This window comes from Patiria miniata, unplaced genomic scaffold (genome assembly GCF_015706575.1).
Source record: "Patiria miniata isolate m_02_andy unplaced genomic scaffold, ASM1570657v1 HiC_scaffold_26, whole genome shotgun sequence".
In the NCBI taxonomy this organism is placed as follows: domain Eukaryota; kingdom Metazoa; phylum Echinodermata; class Asteroidea; order Valvatida; family Asterinidae; genus Patiria; species Patiria miniata.
In genome coordinates, this window is record NW_024037065.1 from 59642 (window position 1) to 72864 (window position 13223).

The 13223-nt window shown below is 40.6% G+C and overlaps 1 protein-coding gene across 1 annotated transcript in view; it reads left to right on the forward strand.

The window, feature by feature from the left end:
• Positions 1 to 1108: 1108 nt before the first annotated feature.
• Positions 1109 to 13223, forward strand: part of LOC119733972 (alpha-aminoadipic semialdehyde synthase, mitochondrial-like) — a 35731-nt gene continuing 23616 nt past the window's right edge. The window contains exons 1-8 of the mRNA XM_038207351.1: positions 1109 to 1133; positions 4030 to 4293; positions 5144 to 5320; positions 6771 to 6923; positions 7095 to 7241; positions 9593 to 9671; positions 10563 to 10690; positions 12123 to 12406. Of these exons, the coding sequence (XP_038063279.1) occupies positions 1128 to 1133; positions 4030 to 4293; positions 5144 to 5320; positions 6771 to 6923; positions 7095 to 7241; positions 9593 to 9671; positions 10563 to 10690; positions 12123 to 12406 (1238 nt within the window). The 5' untranslated portion in view covers positions 1109 to 1127. The remainder of the gene's footprint in view (positions 1134 to 4029; positions 4294 to 5143; positions 5321 to 6770; positions 6924 to 7094; positions 7242 to 9592; positions 9672 to 10562; positions 10691 to 12122; positions 12407 to 13223) is intronic.

Genomic DNA, 13223 nt, shown 5'->3' on the forward strand with positions numbered 1-13223 from the left:
GTGCAAAGAATTCTGATTTTTGGGATAATAAAAGCGGGGGGGGGGGACGTAAGAATGAAGAATGTGAAGAATGAGAATGAATACTGCGACATCCCATAGTGCTAATGCTATTTCCCATTTAAATTGCCACCAATTTATTGTTCACATCCCACCATAACGTCGCAGAGCTGGATTCTATCTAGTCAAAAGAGCAATTTTGGCAGCTTCTGGACATCGTTTTTTTTTCGTGGCACGCATATGATACATGCAGGTACTTGTAACTTGTCTAGCCTAAACAAAGCACTTCCCAGACTAGTTCCCAGTCCTCCGTTATTACAAAACTTCCCATAGTGGGCAGAAAAAAAGCAATAATAACAGGTTTAATTTGATTCAAATTATCGTAGTTATACGAGTACAGAAGCATAGCACATTTTCTTTCCTCTTTATATGAATTGTTTCCCTTTTAACCGCTATACAATTCATTTAACATAATTATGTCGTGCAATGTTTGTTAAGATTGGGCAAAATTCATAAATTGTGCACGTGATATTCCCACCCAATCTTAAGAATGAGCGCTCATTCTTAAGAACGCGTGCTCGTTCTTAAGAATGGGCGCTCATTCTTAAGAATGCGCGCCCATTCTCGAGAATGTGCATGCCCATTCTCGAGAATGCGTGATTTTCAAGAATGGGCACAACATGTCGACGGTCCTAGTTATGCGTCACACACAGCACAAAATATCGAGAATCTAGTGAGCTGGACGCGTCGATTTTAAGTCTTCCACTAAAATCAAGGTATGTGTACAATCAGTATGAATTAGAAACTTGTGATGTAATTGTAATCATGGTGATTTCGCTCACATCATGCTCACATTCACAACCTCAAAGTTGAACAACATGACACACAACGCCAACGACCCTAGTCACTCATCATAGTAGCCTAGTACTATCGATATCGTAACGGTTAGCCTAGGCTATTTTTACTTTGGACTTTGTAAATAGGCCGATTGATAATTCATCGTGACTTCTGTTCAGTGATTGGTCAGCTGGGTGGGTGTAGTAAAGGTGTGTGGTGGGTTGAGGGCTTGAGGCCAATGATCGGGGTCTGATGATAATCTTCACATTGTCAGGTTGGACGACGTACATGTCATGCATGTAGGTTACTAAAAAAAGTATTAACTAGGCCTAGCTTGAGCTGACATGCTCATATTCATTTACATGTGAATGAATATGAGCATGTCAGCTGGAGTTACTCAAGCTAAACTAGGCCTACTATTACTAGTATTAGCATGATTAGGGGCCTAGTTTTACTACTACCCGGTACTACTACTACATATATGTACTACTAGTTGTCAGACTCCCTATTTATTAACGCGGCATATTATCGCGGCTTGGGAAATTTGTCTTTTTGAATTGCGTTGCCAAAACTCCTTCAAAGTTCAAGTTCAAGTGGCGATTTTTATCCAGTTCACCAGTCATTAAGGACTTCTTGCCGAGTTGTATAAAATTTAAAGGACGATTATAAAATGTTGTGTCTTTCGGGACTTTAAACGATTTTTAATAAATATTGACGTTTTCCAAAACTTGCAAATTTTCCCTCACCGTGTCTGCCAAAAAGGTACCGTCTATATTTTAACATTTAGGGGTAATGGTGCTCTGTCCAAGAAAGTTCCATTGACTGGGTCCCATTCTCTGCAAACACAAAATGAAGTCAAAGGACGTAAAAACTTTTACGGGATCAAACTAGGACAGCTCAAGAAACAAAACAAAACGGCACACCATGTAAAGTGAATGGCGCCCCCAATCGCCAATCAGTAGACTTGTCTCAGTGATTTTTGTTCTCTCTTCGGGGGAGGGGCAGGGTCTTAAGAAATCATCCTGCAGGCATAAATAGTCTTTAATCAATTTGAACGTTACAGGTAAAATATCAGACTTTATTCAGTAATTTCAGGGGATGTTTTGGTCAATCATTAACTATGAAAAAAAAAGAGTTGAGATCATTATAAAAAACACTTCCTTCATTCCACGATAATAGGGAGTCCACCTCCGTTCGCACACTCTGAGCATGTCTATTTTCACAGGCGTCGTACACAGAATAAACCACACCACCGTCGGATTTGTTTATATCAATTTGAAAAGGAAGAGTTATACAACACAAGAGACAGGAAAATTTGGGAAGGTTAGTGGGCAATCTCTATTCCGAACGAGAAACGTGATAAGTACTGCGATAATACCGTACAGCGTCCCATCCTACTAACAGTTTCTTTAGCAAAGTTTATCAAGTAGGTAAAGGCCTTACAAACAGCGTATCCTCACACCACTTTTCACTTCGGTCTTTGTAAACATGGTCATGTCAGGGGGGTGGTGGTGAATTAAAAAGATGGTGATTTTATTACTCCTAGAATTAGAAGGCTGCTCGTCAGCCTTATAGCATGCTGTTTTTTCAGGGGTCAGCACGCTATGGATTTTGGACATGCACTGTGATAGACAAAATTCCTTTGTCTGGAATTCCAATTTCTGAAACACAAATCCACCAAAAATTCCATCAGGCCCAAAAAAAAGTTTCCGGTTTCTGGTCTGCGGACGCGTAGTTCCAGGGGTACATCATGGTTGGGTTAATTCCATTACTTAGAATTAGAAGACACTTTTCGTTAAAGCTATTAACGAGAGGTGCCTTCTAACTAGCATGTCTAGAAGTTAATAATCAGTGACATGGAATCGACACATTTGACCCACGTCCACTTGAGCTACAATACTTGGAAATACGAATTAGGCCAAACAAAATAATAGTTCTGCTTCCGGTTACATGGCATTCAAAAATAGGGTAGGTAGGGAATTTTTTTTTGGCCAATTTTTGTTTGTGTACGATCATATGGAGGCGTCTGCGTGTAGTCAAGGGTAAAAGGTATAAAGTAATGGTTTGGGTATTTTCACCGCATTTTTCCAATAAAAAAATTAGGGTAGGGGCTGTCAGAATAGGGTAGGTAGGGAAACCGGAAGCAGAAGTATTATTTTTTTTTGTCTTATTCATGTTGTAATGGACTCAGCTCAGATTCAGACAAGGTAGTGAAGAGTGGAAGAGTGGAATTCAAACCAAATGTTAAAAAAATGCGGATTTCAATCCCACCACTAGGATAATTCAATAAAAATATTGTTAGGTTGAGCCTCGGACATCGTAATTTCGTGGCCTAGCTAGTAATGTCATGCATTATTTGTAAAAACAACTTAATGTTACACAGGCCGTTTCGGAATCTCTTGTCCAGAGCTATTGTCCTTGCCCATTACAACTATTATGGGAACAAGCTGACAATAGATGCAGAAATTGAAATGAAAGGGAATAGGTAGGGAAATGATGCATCGCATTTCAATTAGGCCAGCTCGCTGACCTGACAAGACGGGGCCTGCACTGTGTATCAGCCTACTTCTACACATACTAGCCATAAAACACCCGTGTGCCTTCTAATTCTAGAAGTAGTATCGGCCTACGTACATGTATGTTTGTGAAGTTAATCTCATGAACTGAATTGTTGCAATACATTTTTAACCCTAACAATCCCCATCCGGTCAAACTCCAACACCAGGGTTTGTTGAAATCTGGTAGAGCAGGGAGGAATGTTCTTATTCCTCCATGGTTAGAGTGAGTACTGCACCAGTAAAGTGATTATGCTTTACATGGGGTTACATCATGTACAATGTATGTACCACCACTAATCAGAGTCCGACATTTTATGTACAGTTTACTTTAAGTTTGCAGGAGTGAGAAAAGTTTGTAGTAAATCACTCGGTGGGGTGGGGGGGGGGTAGGGTAAAGGTTAATAGGAGGAGACCTCTACATTTATAAATTTATCTCACTTGTTATTGGCAGTAAAACTGAGTTGTCCAAATTTACTGGCAATCGAGGATATAACGTTGAGGACAGTCACGCGTTTGGACAGTAAACAGAATTTGGTTCCTGTTGTAATAGATGTATTAAAGTTTTACCATATAATGTATCTTTAACCGTAGGCCAAAAATTCACAATCCATCTGTGCTCATACATGTATGTTTACAGTTGTGTGCCGCATCATCACCCATCATGTTGCGTGCCAACCGACTGAAGCTGGGCAGTCGATTGCTGCGAACCTCGGCTTCATCGAAGCAATGGCGGCACCTGAGCAGTAAAACGGACAAGCCCGTCATGGCTATACGCAGGGAGGACTACGGGTCACAGTGGGAACGCAGGGCGCCCCTCAACCCCTTGCAAGTCAAGTCGTTCGTGGATGCTGGGGTGAAGGTTATGGTAGCGCCGTCCAACAGGAGAGCCTACACAATGGAGGTAAGATTGGAGCTGGTAAAATGGACCAAAATTCTTTCATTCTGTTTCCAAACCCGTGCCAGACATGTGCCCATCACTCAGTGTTGTAGTCGAGACCATGCAAGACCATCACAAGACCATCACAAGACCATCACAAGACCATCACAAGACCATCACAAGACCTCCAGTCTCAAGTCAAGTCACAAGCTATTCAAATGAACTGCAACAAAGGCATTCCTTCGGCATTCAACGGCAATCGTTCATGCCCTGTTACTTGTGGCTGGTCTTGTGGCTGGTCTTGTGCTGGTCTTGTGACTGGTCTTGTGTCTGGTCTTGTGATGGTCTCCACTACAACACTGCCGTCACTGCCAAGAGTCCATAAGGCCAAAAACAAAAAGTTCTGCTTCCGGTTTCCCTACCTACCCTATTCTGACAGCCCCTACCCTAACTTTTGTTTATGGAAAAAATTAAACAAAAAAATCCAAAACCATCAATTACTACCTTTTTATCTTGACTACACGCAGGCGCCTCCATACGATCTTACACAAAAAAACTGTCCCAAAAATAAAAGTTCCCTACCTACCTACCTACCTAAGTTTGAGCGTATTGCTCCAGAGAAAGCTGTGGAAAATTGGGACTTACACTTTTTTTAATCAAAGAGCCATCATGTTCTTTAACTTTTGCATGGGATAATCGATATATCAAATATTCTCTATATTGGATTTCCGATATATCGATTATTGAAAATTCTGATATCAAGTTGCTTTGAAGTGTTTTCATTGGGCAGATGAGCTGGGTTATAATTATAATGCCTTGAACACCAGTTTGGTGGATATATGCACTATCAATATTTGATTACTTTTCTCTGCAGGACTACTCCAAGGCCGGTGCCGTCATTCAAGAGGATCTGAGCGAGGCTTCTCTCATCCTGGGAGTCAAGCAGGTCCCTATCAATCGTCTCCTGGCTGACAAGACTTATTGTTTCTTCTCCCATACAATCAAGGCACAGAGTGAGAACATGCCACTCTTAGATGCCATCCTGGAAAAGGTACACGTAGCATTTAATAAGGCGGTTTAGAAATCTGATGTAAGTGGATGGAGATTGCTGGCTGTGTGGCAATAATTTAGCGGTTGGAGAAATCGGAGATCTCAAAATTCGGTTATCCTAATTTTTTCATCTGATTTCACCAGATGTTCCCATCCAGCTCACACAAAATGACCAGTGAGGTGCCACATGAAATGCCCTCCCAATGACTGGGTGTAGGTTGCAGGATTTAATGACCACTGAGCCTTTACAAAAACACTCCAGAGTTGTAATGTTGAAAAAAAAAGTGGGCAGGCTATTCAAACACCAAGAAGACCACTAGCAAATGATTGCACAATCAGGGACCGTGGACCAAATTCAGATGATGTACCATTTGTTTTCTTGAGCCTGTGTCACAAAAATGGAAGGCTCAATTTTTTTTAAAGGTTGGTCATGTTGGTTCCGAAGATATCCGGTTTCCAAAATCAAAACCGAAGAGTGGAATTCAAACCAAATGTTAAAAAATGCGGATTTAAATCCCACCACTAGGATAATTCAATAAAAATATTGTTAGGTTGAGCCTCGGATATCGTAATTTCGTGGCCTAGCTAGTATGGTCATGCGTTAAGTTTGTAAAAACAGACTTAATGTTACACAGGCCGTTTCGGAATCTCTTGTCCAGAGCTATTGTCCTTGCCCATTACAACTATTATGGGAACAAGCTGACAATAGATGAAGTAATAACTCTGGAAGCCTGTTTTGGACATCTATATAATTCATGTCAGTCAAATAGTATCATGTAATCAGTGGGGCGCTGTGGTCCAATGGTTACGGTGTTCGACTCGTGTGCCATGGTGCATGGGTTCGAATCCTGACCGTGGGAACATGGTGCTTGTGCTCTTGAGCAAGGCACTTTACCATTATTGCTTCGTCCTTCGGATGGGACGTAAAGCCGTAGGTCCCGTGTGTTGTGTAATGCACGTTAAAGAACCCAGTAACACTTATCGCTAAGAGAAGGGGTTTGCCCCGGTGTTTCTGGCAGGGGCTGCAATGTGCGCCGCAGTACCTTGTAAACCATTATAAGGTGCTACATAATGGGTCTCATATTTCTCATATTTACCTTTCTTTAATAATTGACATAATTTCCAGCGCCTTGAGTACCTAATTGTTGGTAGATACGTGGGCTATATAAGACTCCGTTATCATTATTATTAAATGTTTCAATCAGTAGGATCAACATGAAGAACAGATTCCTGTGTTTACCTAGACTTGCAACAGGGGTATTCCATCCCTATTGGCATACTGTAAAATGCACCCGGAGACTCATGACATCCTCGGCTTCATTCACAGCCTCACATAAGCACATACCATGCATCTCCCAGGTTTAAAAAATGTCGTGTCCCACATCACTGCAGTTAAAATAAAAGCTGATTAGACACTCTGAATTGTCAGGTTTTTGCCTTTCTTTATGCAGAATATTCGTCTGATCGATTACGAGAAGCTTGTTGATGAGAATGGTAAACGGGTGGTGGCCTTTGGAAAGTTTGCCGGCATCGCGGGAATGCTGAACATTCTGCATGGCATCGGACTCAGACTGCTGGCGTTGGGACACCATACGCCATTTATTGTAAGTTGAAGGGATTCTGACCTGATCTGACTGGACCTAATATCATTTAGCCTAAGCTTTACATACATGTACTTGTAGCTGACTCAGTTTTCAAATGACACATACTGCACGTCTTCTCTATTGTGACCTTGTTGAGTGCGAGTCTATCCATCTGTTTATATTCTTGTGCAGCACATAGCCGCAGCACACAACTACCGCAACACAGGGATGGCTATGCAAGCAGTGCGGGACGCTGGTTACCGGATAGCCCTAGGGGAGCTCCCCCAATCCATAGGACCAATGTCCTTTGTCTTCATGGGATCTGGAAACGTTTCACAGGTGAGTTTGTATAATAATTGGCCTTTTACGAAAATCCTTCTTTTATGTTATTTAAGGGCCCATCCAATGTACTTTGTATGGATGTAATCCTTGAAAAAACCCACATTTTTGTCCCATTTAACCTTATTTTCAATTTTGGTTTTGCTATTTTTTTCCGGGTAGATGTATTTTGGTGAGTTTTTGGTTTTTATGCCGATGCGAATTTTTATTTTCGTGAGTAAAAATCATTTCAGGCAGAAACCTCAATGTTATCATTATTTCAACACCAAAAGTTGCTAGAAGTTTGGATAATGTGCTATTGTAAATTCTCTTAACTGTGGTGATTCGTTGTTTTTTTCAGTACATGGCAGTGAGGCAGTGATCACACTTTTCTCACGGATGTTTTCAATGAGCAAATGCTTAGGTTCACAATTTGAACAGAATATTAACTGGACAGTGTCTTCCTGAAATGACATCACAGCGACATCGTCCTCAGTTGTCCAGAAACGAATTGGACATTTTAATCGTTTTAATCGTTAGAAGTGCACTTTTCAATAAAATTAACCAAAAAGGGATGTCAAATAGTCGTTATACCGGTACATTGAAGAGGAGTAGAAAGTTGCACAAAATATGTTCCTTAAAATAAAATCATGGAACCTTTAAGGTGTAATGCTGTTACTCTAAAGAGCTACTGAAGGACACGTTACATGCAAGCCGTGGCATGCAAGAGTGCCGACTGCCAATTTTCAACCAAAAGTGCACGAACCTTAAAGGGAATATACAACATTTTCAAACATCGAAAAATAAAACTACCAAGTTTTTAAGAAATACCTTACTAGGATGTTGGTAAATGACAGTCTTAAGCATCCTGTAAAATTATGGCACCTGGTGTGAAGTCATTTTCAAGAAAATGGTATTTTTGTATACATTTGCAACGGTGGTCGGCCGACCACCGTTGGAAAAACCTAACTATATTTCAACTACTGCTCCAAATTTACCTTTTTCCAGTCCAAATTTTGTTTGGTATTGGTTACATGTTCATGAACGGGTGCAGGCCAGCTAGACTGGTTCCCTTACCTTACAATTTTCTGGCAACTATGAATTGATCCATTTCATCTTTAGTGGAGTCAGGGAACCAGACTACTTGAACAATTTTGTTTTTCTTGATTTTGTTTTTCTTTCCAGCATTTTCGAACATAAAACTTCAAACATGTCAGTGTAACAATATTTGATATATTATACTAACCCCTCAAATACTCCATTTCTGAAAATTACAGCAAAAGCCAATGATGTACATTCCTTTTAAGTGAGTTCTTGTGGGAGGAAAGCACCTACACTCTGGATGCAAATTGAAAAAGATGATTAGGGTGTCATGCTTTTCCTGCTCAAGTTTGTTTCTTTCTTTAATTGCTTTATGTAATCATCACTTTTTCAAGCGTGTTTTTAAAGGGACACTAGGTCCTGGAACAGCCCAATTGGGCTAGAAAACGCACTTTGAACGAGATGATGATAATCGGAAATAACTTTTAAAAGTAGGATGTAAACATCCACACAACTATCCTTTCAAAACTGGGCATTTTTGTGTTATTCCTGTATTATGCGTGCGAGAATGAATTTCGGGGTCCACTTTTGCGACCCCATAATTTCGAGCTGTTTGGGTGCTAGTTGTGATTTCATTCGTACGCGTAACGTGTTCGCCTTTAGCGGACGTTGAAGAAACCACAATTTTTTGCATTGGTGATTGGTCACCGCGCGCTGTTCCCAAGACACACAACGTGTATAGCGTACATGAGAACGACACGAAATACGTATTCGTACTCCGTCATGTCCGATGTAAACAAGCGGGTTTTTTTTCATCTTTTCTCGGGAACGGTAAGACATTAGGTTGGTTTCCTTTCAACCAGATGTTTGAAATAGGCTAAGTAAACAATCCAAAACATAACATTTTCGGGGATTTCAGGACCTAGTGCCCCTTTAATCATTTACAAATGTGTATGTGTAGCAGCTAATGAAAATTTACTTTTCGTGGTTGTGTGCAGTTCTATAGCACATTTTTCTTGTAATTTTGCCTTTTGTGTTTTGTTGGTGGGTTGGACACTTTGCTCGGCCTGTTATACTTTTTCTGTGCCACTGTGTATCACAGCTGTGCCAGTGAGTTTCTGTGGAATACCTGCAGTTTTGTGACACTGATATACAATTTGTCTAATTTGCAGATCACGCCCCATTGCATTGCAAAATTCGCGGTTGTACGGTTCGTGGAACCGCCGTGGGTTGTACCACTTGGTACTTGTTAATCAATCTTTACTGAAACAGTGTTTACTGAAAATCAAATTATTGATTATTTTGTTCTATTTATTTTATCTGTTTTAAAGGGTGCACAAGAAGTAATTGCAGACCTTCCTGTGGAGTATGTTAAAGCACAAGACCTGAGGAATGCTGTGGAGAAAGGAGGTACAATGTTAGCTAAGGTGTACTTAATGTCATGTTATCTATCATCTTTCTTTTACTATGGCGAAAACTCTATAAAAAGTTCCTACATTACCTTTGCCATCTTTAAAATGGTTTAAATTGTCAGCAACTTTTGGTTGTTGTGTGCCAGTGAGTACATTCTTGCAAACAGTCAAAAAGCTCTGATGCTTTGAAAACAAAAATACCAAATAAATACAAAAAAAATCAACAAAAAATAAAAATTCTAAGTTTGGAATTTTCACCTCATGCAATTATTGATAGGCCCCTATTAGGCCCCCCCAAAAAAGTCTCCGGTTTCTGGTATGCGCGCGCGTCGCCGTAGCCATGCGCGTCGGCAAAATGAAAAAGTTTTTTTTTCAATACAAGATGATGTTTCAAAACCGCCAAACTCACTGGTTTGACTGGAATTCTGCTGTTGCACAATTTTAACATGTTTTTAGATGGGGTTATGATCGAGAATAAGATTTATGTGGCCTCTCTGGACTCCCATATATTTGCACTAAGTTTAGTCGGGCACCATTTGCAGTCATCAGCCGACATTTGAAGCCAAAAAAAAAAAAAAAAACAGGTAAAAAAAAAAAAAAAGCCGCGTCGCCGCACCACTTTTGGGGCAAGCTCCATACCAGAAACCGGAGACTTTTTTTTTTTGGCCTTATGAGCTGTAGAGAATTTATCTGAATATTGCCAGCAGGAGTCGGCAAGGTTGGCTAAACATCTACAATGTATCTCATGCTGTTAAATGCTACGTGAACATGTACACCAAAGATTTTTTGGCAAGGCCTCTTGTCAGTCATGTAACCAATATATTTTAACATTATTTCATGTGCCCCAAAACATATCAGTCTCAATTTGTTTTAACTTTTTTTCCAACAGACCACACAAAGGTCTATGCCACCGTAGTTCACAGGAAAGACCACATAGTTCGGAGAGGAGGAGGGGAATTTGACAGGGAAGAATACGACAGGAACCCTGAACTCTATCGCTCCACATTCAGCGAGAAGGCAAGTGAAATATTTATGTACCCACACTGGTCATGCACTCCCTGTCATTAATGTCATGTGGCAATACAAGCCATTAACGTTTCACATTGTAGCTACAGCGTGTGTCAATAAAAACGCAGGATTCAAAGCGATTTTTTTCTGAGAAAATTATGCTACTGGTGTGCCTAATTTGATAAGGATTTGATTGTCCATAATTTCATCTTTGACAAGATTTTTGTTTGGTGGAATTTGGACTTTTGGTTCAAAAGTTATGACAAGTTTTGTGAAGCCCTTCTGAAGCGGGTTGATCTGATTCAATGACCTTAACACAACGACCAGTTATGTACAATGCAGGTATGCATTGAAGACAATTAAACCAGAACAAAACTTTCTTTGAAACAACTGATGATAAGTATCACTTAAATTTAATAACTGGACTATCATTGTTGGGGTCACTTGGGCAATTATTGACTAATAACATTGATTGTGGACTAAAGGATTATGTAAGCCTAATCCTGCCACACATGTCCTTCTTTGTGATCCACAAATACTTTCACCTGTACTGAATTCAAACCTTTCATTAAGTATGTGTGATTTCACAAATCAGACCAGCTTGGAATTTATAACCCTTCTTCAATGTACTCTATCTCTGGACAGGATTGTCCAAATGAGATGGGATAAAAAGCATAGTGAAGAGAAGGAAAGGTACTTTGAAAAGAGGGTTAACATTATGATGAATAGGGGTGGTTTATATTCTTAATATTTTTGTTTCTAATCCTGCGTTTTTATTGACACACGCTGTAGAGTAAAAAGTATTCACAACACCTGCCAGGGGTTGAATGCCAAGTAATCTTCATCTGACCGCTCGCAAAGAATGTCTCTGGAATCTTGCATTGCAGTAGGGTGTGACTTAATATGCAAAATAATAGCGCATACGCACTCGTGGAAACAAAAACGCTGATCTGAAAGTCAGGTGACGTAACGTACATGTAAATGTGCATTGCGTAGCGCTTGGAAACTGCAGCAGTACACAGGAACCAGACATGCTAATGCCACATAAATCTGCTCGGAATTCCCCATGCAGAAATGCCAAATTCCCAAGATGTCCTTTAACGGCTTGTAGCGTACATGTGTGAATCGCCCGCTTACGGTGAATCGCTGCACAGTCCAATAACCCGTGCCCGCTGTAACATCGGGCCAAGGATGTCTTGGAACCAATACAACCCAGCCTGCTGTACACTAGTCTTGTGGTTGTAGAAAAAAAAAAAACTGCTACGGAGCCTTTTAGAAACAGATGTTTTAGGATCTTTGGAAGTTTACTTCAGCGTTGCACTGTGCCAGCTGGTTGTTCTTCAGGCACACCCTGTTGTGCAAAATTCAGAGTTTTTTGGCTCTGGTTACAGATTCAAGCTGCACTTTTTGTAACTAAGTCATCCCTGGTTTTTACCTCTAGATTGCCCCCTGGGCCTCCTGCATCATTAACGGCATCTTCTGGAACATCGGCCACCCCCGCTTCCTGACCAACATGGATACCAAGACGCTGCTGAGCCCCGAGATGAGCCCTGTGGCCCCCGAGGCGCCGGGTTGCCCCCGCCTGCCCCACCGCCTGCTGGCCATCTGTGACATCACCGCCGACCCCGGTGGTTCCATTGAATTCATCGAAGAGTGCAGCAGCATTGAGAGCCCCTTTGACCTGTATGATGCTAACCATAAACATCAGCACTTCATGAGTCAGAGGTGAGATCAATTCCAATACTCCATATTGTTGAGCAAATAAGGTAGCTGTATTGATGCCATTTTTAAGTACAAACACCAGAAAATTCTTGTTAATTGAATCAGTTTAGTAACTTTACCTAAACCTCAAAATTAAAGATTGTATAAATGTTATTTTGGAGCTGTAGAAATGTGTACACTTTGGTTCACTTCTTTTTTATACCCACAACATTGCGTTGCTTAAGTGCACTCATTTGCTCATGAATAAATCTCTCTCGTAGGATGCAATCCTAGAAACTGCGGGTTCAACGCCATCAGGTGCGTGTGAACACAAATGTATCCTTGTGGAGACACGCACACAATAGGGAACAAAACATTGTAAAGGTCTCCACAGGGCAATAGATGAATAGGTCTCCACAAGGTTTTCACGAAATAGATACATATGGGTTTTACTCAAAAACTAGGAATTTCCAAGGTGGGTTGATCTGTCGCAAATGGAAGAGTTTTAGAAAAGGGATATCAAGTCCAAATTTCAGCCAAGGAAACTAATTCTGGTTAAAATAAGAGCATTTTGAAACTTTACTTTAAAAATTGAACACTTTAATACTACACGAGAACAAAGAAATGTCTCCACAAGGATACAAATTTTAGAATGAGTGCGCGCAGTGTGTAAAATGTTCTAAACACGGTTGCTCGAAATTTTTTGCGCATATTGCAATGGATATCTGTATGCGTAGCGACACACTGCACGATGACTACGAGCTTGATGAAAAGTACTACCAGTATATATAAGAAATGTGAATTTTGGAAGCTCTGCATAAAGGCTGGTCGTACTTTACAC